General features: G+C 44.3%; 1 protein-coding gene across 1 annotated transcript in view; it reads right to left on the minus strand.

The window, feature by feature from the left end:
* Positions 1 to 10,000, minus strand: part of clasp2 (cytoplasmic linker associated protein 2) — a 103,743-nt gene that overhangs the window by 9,241 nt on the left and 84,502 nt on the right. The window contains 9 exon segments of the mRNA XM_070436384.1: positions 52 to 124; positions 127 to 197; positions 320 to 368; positions 371 to 412; positions 572 to 639; positions 641 to 726; positions 828 to 921; positions 2,379 to 2,513; positions 5,854 to 6,017. Coding sequence (XP_070292485.1) covers positions 52 to 124; positions 127 to 197; positions 320 to 368; positions 371 to 412; positions 572 to 639; positions 641 to 726; positions 828 to 921; positions 2,379 to 2,513; positions 5,854 to 6,017 — 782 coding nt within the window.

Raw genomic sequence — 10,000 nt, forward strand, 5'->3', positions numbered from 1 at the left:
ACACACACACACACACCACACACACACACACACACACACACACACACACACCTCCCCACCTCCTCCCTTCCCTCCGTCTGACGGTCATTCATGTCTTCCTGGCTGCGGACGGAGAAGTTCTGGAGGCCTCCGTCACTCCTCTCAGACTACTGTAGATGTCCTCTGAGTTCATGTTCTCTGTGTCGTAGTCAAATGCACTGCACACAACAACACATCAGTCATATTACCATCACAATAGGTCAACATTATATGAGTGTGTTCTGAGGTCTGTGTGTGTAACCTGGGTGTACGTGTACATTGGGAGGTGTGTGTATGTTACCTGGGTGAGGATGTGTTCTGTGATGTGTTGGTAGGAGAGGTGAGGGGCTGGACCAGCTGGCAGGAGAGCGGGGGGTGTGGCGTGTCAGAGCGGCTTCCTGTCGGGGCCTGGGGAGAGAGTAACACATAATAGGATCAAGTACATGCTAGGACCTTTTAGTTTCCCAACTCCTAAGATCCTTCATCAGGCCAGGCTGGGAGGGGTACAGCCAAGGCCAGGTGTCGTTACCTGCTGGGAGGGGTACAGCCAGGCCAGGTGTCGTTACCTGTGCAGCATTGCCTGTGTTCCTCAGGTGGTTCTGTAGCAGTTTTGTGCGCCATCCTGAAGGGCTTGGGCAGAGCTGCCAGCAGCATGGTGAACTCTGGGGTGTTCAACTGGAACAACGAGATCAACACCGACTGGGCAGCCTGGAACACACACACAGAACGACACACACCAGAAACCAATCAAAGTTCGCGTCAACCAATAATCAACAAATTGCCAGCATACAGAAATGTCTGTGCAGTACCTTCCTGACATCAGAGCTCTTGGGCTCTGTGGTCCAGGTGATGTATGCGAGACACACACACACACATTCATAGTATAAATGGTTAGACAAGCCACTCATACACACACACATTCATAGTATAAATGGTTAGACAAGCCACTCATACACACATTTTCTGTCTGTGTGGTTCATGGATCATCCCAGGAGTTTCCTAACTCTGAGCTGAAACTAGTTATATTTAGAGCCCAGTTCATTTAGAGCCTACTCTGCAACACAAAGTAAACATCCGCAACAACAAAGAAGGTGCAGTAAGATGCTAGTCTCCTTCACAGTTGTAGTCAGGCAGCTATCATGGATGGAGACAGAGGGGGGGAGAAACCAATAAAGACATGAAAACTAAAGGAAAAAGAGCCACCATTTACATTCGTTCTTCATTCTCACATTAGTTTCTCTTTTACAATATTTTCATTCCTTTAAAAAAAGTCCCTCTCCATCTCTCAGTTTCACTCTTCCTCTATTCAAAACACTTCATCGACTGACCGCCTCCTCCTCAGTGTGCGCGTCATAAAAATGCTCCCCCCTGAGCGCACTGACCTGGGAAGATTGGTTCCAGGCTGAGACCTGCTCGTTCAGAGAGCAGCAGGCGTGGTGCCCCCTGGGGGCTCTCGTGGGGGGGAGCAATTTAACATCGCGCCTCATGGTTCTTGAAGCAGGGGGAATCAATTTAATGTTGCGCCGCCCACAACACGTTCCCCTCCTCCCCACAGGCTTAGAGAGAGAGGGAGGGGGAGGGACGGAGAGGGAGGAAGGGGGGAGAGGGGAAGTGGGAGAAAGGTAGGGGGAGAGAGAGGAGAGGTTAGAGGAGAAGGTAGGTGAGGGGAGGAAGGGGAGTGAGGAAGAAGATGTAGGGGAGATGGGGAGGGAGGAAGAGGATGTAGTGGAGGGAGAGAGGAGGCAAGACAGAGACAGATGGACACACACTGGGACAGGGATGAGAGGAGTGAAAATTACATAAGAAAATGAGAGAAGGAAAAGCATAGCAAGGGAAGGTGAGGTGAAGAGTGAAGGAGGGAGAAAAAGATTGAGGAAGGTGAGGTAATGAAAGTGAAGGAGGGGGGTGGGGAGGGGGAAGGGGAGAGGAAAGGGAGGGACGGAGTGAACAAGTGTATAAAGGGAAATACAAAGTGAGAGGAGGGAGGAGAAGATGGAGGAAAGGGAGGGGAGAGGATAGAGAGAGGCAACGAGGAAGGGGAGGTGAGGCGGGCTCAGACTGCAGAGAGCAAAGCCAGTGGTTGGCGAATTTAATTGGAGGCGTGTCAGTCGTATCCAATCAGAGTCCAGGGATCGGGTGGGTAGGGAGCGGAGCCAGTGTTAAACAGCCGTGATATCAGAAAAGTGGTTACCATGGTTACTGATACAATAGTTACCGTGGTTGCTGAGACAGTAGGTGAGTCTGGCGACGGAGAGGCTGTCCCTGCCTTTCAACCCTTCCTACATCCCTTCACTCTCCCTTCCTCTTCTCACTCCGTCCATCTCTTTCTTCATACATACACACAGACACAAAACATCTACCCCCCTAGACAGACAGACAGACAGACAGACAGACAGACAGACAGACAGACGTGTACCTTGAGGTTTGGTGTCTGAGTCTGGTCCACAGTGAACCTCATGAGGATAGTGAACTGGAGGTCGTTGGGGAAAGACTCTCTGTAGGGGAGATATTATGCACGCGTGTTATATATACACATTTTACAGGCACGTTTTATTTATTTATATATCCACACACACACACACACTCACATTATATATACACACACATACGTTATATATACACACACACACACACATTACAGACACACACACACATTAGACACACACCCACACGTTATATATACACATTTTACAGACACACACACACACACACACACACACACACATTAGACACACACACACACGTTACAGACACACACACGTTACAGACACACACACACGTTATATATACACACACACATTACAGACACACACGTTATATATACACACACATTACAGACACACACGTTATATATACACACACATTACAGACACACACATTATATATACACACACACACACGTTATATATACACACATTACAGACACACACATTACACACACGTTATATATACAGTTGCAAGAAAAAGTAGGTGAACCCTTTGGAATTACCTGGATTTCTGCATAAATTGTTCATAAAATTTGATCTGCTCTTCATCTAGGTCACAACAATAGACAAACACAGTCTGCTTAAACTAATAATCCACAAACAATTACATGTTTTCAAGTCTTTATTGAACACACTGTGTAAACATTCACAGTGCAGGTCTGAAAAATGGTAACTCTTGGATTTAATAACTGGTTGACCCTCCTTTGGCAGCAATAACCTCAACCAAACGTGTTCTGTAGTTGCGGATCAGACCTGCACAACGGGAGGAATTTTGGACCATCCCTCTTTACAAAACGGTTTCAGTTCAGCAATATTCTTGGGATGTCTGGTGTGAACTGCCTTCGAGTTCATGCTACAGCATTTTAAATCGGGTTTAGGTCAGGACTCTGACTGGGCCACTCCAGAAAGCGTATTTTCTTCTGTTCAAGCCATTCTGTTGTCGATTTACTTCTGTGTTTTGGGTCGCTGTCCTGTTGCATCACCCAACTTCTGTTGAGTTTCAATTGGCAGACAGATAGCCTTACATTCTCATGCAAAATGTCTTGATAAACTTGGGAATTCATTTTCCCGACGATGATAGCAAGTTGTCCAGGCCCTGAGGCAGCAAACACCCATGATGCTCCCTCCACCATACTTTACAGTTGGGATGAAGTTTGATGTTGGTGTGCTGTGCCGTTTTTTTGTCCACAAAGTGTTGTGTGTTCCTTTAGTTTCATCTGTCCACAGAATATTTTGCCAGTGGCGCTGTGGAACATCCAGGTGCTTTTTTGCAAACTTCAGACGTGCAGCAATGTTTTTTTGGGACAGCAATGGCTTCTTCCGTGGTGTCCTCCTATGAACACCATTCTTGTTTAGTGTTTTACGTATCGTACTCGTCAACAGAGATGTTAGCATGTTCCAGAGATTTCTGTAAGTCCTTAGCTGACACTATGATTCTTCTTAACATCAACCTCAGAAAAATACAATAATGTGTGTTTTTAGTTTAAGCAAAATGTGTTTGTCTATTGTTGTGACTAAGATGAAGATCAGATCAAATTTTATGACAAATTTATGCAAAAATTCAGGTAATTCCAAAGGGTTCACATACTTTTCCTTGCCACTGTACACATATTACAGACACATGTTATATATACACATTACAGACACACATGTTATATACACACGTTATATATACACATTACAGACACACACGTTATATTGATGGTTGTACAGTCGTCTCAAATAAAAGGACCTCGGCGTTACTCTGGACCCTGATCTCTCTTTTGATGAACATATCAAGACTGTTTCAAGGACAGCTTTTTTCCAGCTACGTAACATTGCAAAAATCAGAAACCTTCTGTCCAAAAATGATGCAGATGTATCTGCGTGTATCCATGCTTTTGTCATTTCTAGGTTAGATTACTGCAATGCTCTACTTTCCGGCTACACGTATAAAGCAAAAAATAAACTTCAGTTAGTGCTAAACACGGCTGCTAGAATCTTGACTAGAACCCAAAAATTTGATCATATTACTCCAGTGCTAGCCTCTCTACACTGGCTTCCTGTTAAGGCAAGGGCTCATTTCAAGGTTTACCTGCTAACCTACAAAGCATTACATGGGCTTGCTCCTACCTATCTTTCCAATTTGGTCCTGCCGTACATACCTACACAAGACGCAGGCCTCCTTACTGTCCATAGAATCTCTAAGCAAATAGCTGGAGGCAGGGCTTTCTCCTATAGAGCTACATTTTTATGGAATGGTCTGCCTATCCATGTGAGAGACACAGACTCGGTCTCGACATTCAAGTCTTTATTGAAGACTCGTCTCTTCAGTAGGTCCTATGATTGAGTGTAGTCTGGCCCAGGAGTGTGAAGGTGAACGGAAAGGCACTGGAGCAACAAACCGCCCTTGCTGTCTCTGCCTGGCGGGTTCCCCTCTCTCCACTGGGATTCTCTGCCTCTAACCCTATTACAGGGGCTGAGTCACTGGCTTACTGGTGCTCTTTCATGCCGTCCCTAGGAGGGGTGCGTCACTTGAGTGGGTTGAGTCACTGACGTGATCTTCCTGTCCGGGTTGGCACCCCCCCTTGGGTTGTGGCGTGGGAGAGATCATTGTGGGCTATACTCGGCCTGGTCTCAGGATGGTAAGTTGGTGGTTGGAGATATCCCTCTAGTGGTGTGGGGGCTGTGCTTTGGCAAAGTGGGTGGGGTTATATCCTGCCTGTTTGGCCCTGTCCGGGGATATCGTCGGACGGGGCCACAGTGTCTCCTAACCCCTCCTGTCTCAGCCTCCAGTGTTTATGCTGTAATAGTTTGTGTCGGGGGGCTAGGGTCAGTCTGTTATATCTGGAGTATTTCTCCTGTCTTATCCGGTGTCCTGTGTGAATTTAATAATTGTATTTTTTTCTCTCGGAGGACCATAGTCCTAGGACCATGCCTCAGGACTACCTGGCCTGATGACTCTTTGCTGTCCCCAGTCCACCTGGTCGTGCTGCTGCTCCAATTTCGGAGTGCAGTCCATGGGGAGGAGATGCACTGCAGTACTTAATGCAGCTGGTGGCCACACCAGATACTGACTGTTACTTTTGACCCCCCCTTTGTTCAGGGACACATTATTCCATTTCTATTAGTCACATGTCTGTGGAACTTGTTCAGTTTATGTCTCAGTTGTTGAATCTTGTTATGTTCATACAAATATTTACATATGTTAAGTTTGCTGAAAATAAACGCAGTTGAGAGTGAGAGGACATTTTTTTGCTGAGTTTATATACACACATATTACAGACACACACACACACACATTACAGACACACATGTAAGATATACGCACACACAAACTTTACAAATACACACACACACACCCACTGACCGTGTGATGTCCAGTGCTCTCTGGACCTTGGCCTGTACTGATCCCAGTAGGTCAGCTCCCATCTTCTTCAGCAGCTGGGTGAGCAGGACGAACAGCCAGTCCTGCAGGTCTTCTCTGTGCACCAGGACAAAATCCACTAGGGTCTCTAAGAACATACTGAACACCTTGGGAGAGACAGGGGACATGGGTTAGACACATTGTATTATAAAACCACAACACACACACACACACACACACACACACACACACACACACACACACACACACACACACACACACACACACACACACACACACACACACTTAGAAGAGACAGAGGAACATGTTCATGCACACAAACATGAGTGAGACACACATGTACTATGGATACTATGAGATAGGCTGAGGGAAGCAACTCCATTCACTTATCAATTAACCAATCAACCACTCACTCTAATCAGCGTGCAGCAAGCAGAATTATGTTTTACCAATACACAATCAATATTCAGTATTCACTAAACACACATGCTGATTGGCTGTCACCTGCAAAACAGCAGGGACTCAGACACCAATCACAGGGCGTCATGTCATAGTGATGTCACAGCAGTGAGCTGTGACATCACCGGGTCGGTTAGTGAGTGAGTCTGTGGTTGCCTTGGAAACCATTAAATTAGCCACCCAGTCAGATTACCACTTGCCAGATTAATCAATGAATTCAAGATTAGTCTCCAATCAGAGTACCAGGTTAGTGTCACAACCACACAAGCGTTAATCAAACGTTAATTGAACGTAAAATAAACGTTGTCTAGACTTACTCTCTACAGAGAGTTCCAGAGGAGAGGCATGAAGGAGAGAGAAACATACAACAGTTAGCATCCTGGGAGGCACACACACACACACACACACACACTAGGGTGACCACATGTCCCAGATTGTGCGGGACAGAACCGCATTTTGGCCCTTTGTCCCTCAACCAAACAATCATGTCCCGTATTTTATCAACAAATTCAATCACCACAAATGTTTGATTTGGCGGGTATTTCAGTCAGACATTCCAACCGGTCTCTTGCAGTCACGTTGCGCTTATGAAAAGACAGGCATATATATTAAACGGATGTGGTACTGGTGATGTTAAACACTTCTCCAATCGTTGTTAAGATCTGATATTCTGTGCGGTGCAAGACGAGACGTAGGCCAATGCCAATGTCATTTTTTTATATTTTCAGTGGTATTGTTAACAAACACGCCCCCATAAAGAAAATTGGGATTAAAAACAGGTTCAGCCCCTGGTTCGACCGTGCTCTTGCAGAGTTACTCCATCTCAAGAATTGCATTTGGAAAAAGGCTCGGCACACACACTCAGGCTATCCAGAAGGCCAAAGTTAGTTACTTTAAGGAACAGTTCTCTCTGTGGGTCTAACCCCAAGAAATAACGGTTAAACACCTGGTGAATAAACCCTCCTCCTCACAGCTGTCCATGTCCCTTAATGTTGATGATGTGGTTGTTACTGACAAGGAGCACATGGCTGAGCTCTTTAATCACCACTTCATTAGGTCAGGATTCCTATTTGACTCAGCCATGACTCCTTGCCCGTCCAACATTTCCTCATCTCCTACCCCTTCTAATGCGACTATCCTCGATGCTTCTCCTTCTTTTTCCCCTGCCCCGTTAACCTTTTCTCAATATAGGGGGTGCTGTTTCAACGTTAGCATTTATCGTCTCCAAATTAAACTGCCTCATACTCAATTCTTGCTCGTACAATATGCATATTATTGTTATTATTGGATAGAAAACACTCTCTAGTTTCTATAGCCGTTTGAATTATGTCTCTGAGTGAAACAGAACTCATTCTACAGCACTTTTCCTGATATGGAGTGAGATTTCAGACATTTTGGCCTCTGGTCCCAGGTCAGTTTTAAAGTCCCTGTAAATCCTATGAGGATACAAACACTGCCCATGCCTTCCTCTAGATGTCAGTAAGAGGTGACAATTTGAATGGAGTCGATTGCGCAATCAGGGCCTGTATAAAACACGAAAGACCGGATGTACCGTTCTTTTCCTGCTGCGCCTGACGCAAGATGGACGTCGGACTGGCTCTCTTTCCAAGCGTTGGTTTAGCCACTTATATATCGCCGGTCATGTTTTTACTCGTTATAGGTGTTAAAAACATCATAAGGTAGTTCATTTAAACCGTTTTATAGCAATTTATATCCGTTTAGTGCGATTTTGAGGCATTGCTTTGTGATGCACTTTGAAGCGCCGGGCACGTTTCGGGGTCCCGGTCGAACGTTAGTGGGCATTTCGACGGACAAGAGGACATCTTTCGACCAAAAGAAGATTAGACCCAAGAAAGGATACATTGCCCAAGATACTGATGGAAGAACAGCTCACAGTAAGAACTATTTATGATGATAAATCGCTGTTCTGTTGAAAATTTTTAAACGCATATATCGCCATTTTGTTATGTGTAGCTTCGCTTGGCGGACCGGTATTGCACAGTAAGGATAATTTTAAAATGTAAGTCAGCGATTGCATTAAGAACTAATTTGTCTTTCGATTCCTGTCAACCCTGTATTTTTTAGTCAAGTTTATGATTAGCTATCGATTAGACTAGATCACTCTCAAAGATAGCGCCCACATTTTTCAGGCCAGTTTTTGCTACTATTCTCATTGTATAACCACGTTTTTTGTGGCTAAATATGCCACATTTCGAACAAAAACTCTATATGTATTGTTGTAATATGATGTTACAGGAGTGTCATCGGAAGAATCTAGAGAAGGTTATGTGAAAAAATTAATATATTTTGGTGATCATAACGTTATCGCTCCCCTTGCCTTGGATTCATGCTGGGGTAACGTTTGCACATGTGGTATGCTAATATAACGATTTATTGTGTGTTTCGCTGTAAAACGCTTAGAAAATCTGAAATAATGTCTGAAATTCACAAGATCTGTGTCTTTCCATTGCTATGCTTTGCTATTTTTTATGAAATGTTTTATGATGAGTAAATTGGTAATACACGTTGCTCTCTGTATTTATTCTAGTCGAGTTTGTGATGGTGGTGCAATTGTAAACTATAATTTCTACCTGAAATATGCACATTTTTCTAACAAAAACTATCCTATACAATAAATATGTTACCAGGACTGTCATCTGATGATGGTTTGTTCTTGGTTAGTGGCTATCAATATCTTTATTTGGCCGAATTGGTGATAGCTACTGTGGAGAGAAAAAATGGTGGACAAAGAAAAATGGTGTCTTTTGCTAACGTGGTTAGCTAATAGATTTACATATTGTGTCTTCCCTGTAAAACATTTTAAAAATCAGAAATGATTGCTGGATTCACAAGAAGTTGGATCTTTCATCTGTATCTTGGACTTGTGATGAATGATATTTAGATGCTACTATTTACTTGTGACGCTATGCTAGCTATGCTATTCAGCTTTTTTACTGGTGGGGGTGGGGGGTGCTCCCGAGATCCGGGTTTCTGACTCGGTAGAAGTTAAAAACATTTCTCCCTGCAGGTGGTCACTGAGTCCTAGGTGCTAAAGGAGCTCCTGAAACTTGACCCAAAAAACCCCTCTGAGTCAGATGGTTTAGACTCTTTTATTCTTTCGTTCGTAAGGCTCGTTCCTTTATTTAAAAGGGGGAGATCAAGCTGATCCTAAATGTTATAGGCATATTCTATTTTGCCCTGTTTATCAAAAGTGTTGGAAAAACTTGTCAATAATTAACTGACTGGCTTTCTTGACGTCTATAGTATTCTCTCTGGTATGCAGTCTGGTTCCCGCTCAGGTTATGGATGTGTCACTGCAACCTTAAAGGTTCTAAATGATGTCACTATTGCACTTGATTCTAAGCAATGTTGTGCTGCTATTTCTATTGACTTGGACAAAGCTTTTGATACGGTAGACCATTCCATTATTGTGGGCCGGCTAAGTAGTATTGGTGTCTCTGAGGGGGTCATTGGTCTGGTTTGCTAACTACCTCCTCTCAAAGAGTGCAGTGTATAAAGTCAGAAAATCTGCTGTCTCAGCCACTGCCTGTCACCAAGGGAGCACCCTAAGGCTCAATCCTAGGCCCCACGTTCTTCTCAATTTACATCAACATAGCTCAGGCAGTAGGAAGCTCTCACATCCATTTATATGCAGATGATACAGTCTTAT

Source organism: Salvelinus sp. IW2-2015, linkage group LG31 (genome assembly GCF_002910315.2).
Source record: "Salvelinus sp. IW2-2015 linkage group LG31, ASM291031v2, whole genome shotgun sequence".
In the NCBI taxonomy this organism is placed as follows: Eukaryota; Metazoa; Chordata; class Actinopteri; order Salmoniformes; family Salmonidae; genus Salvelinus; species Salvelinus sp. IW2-2015.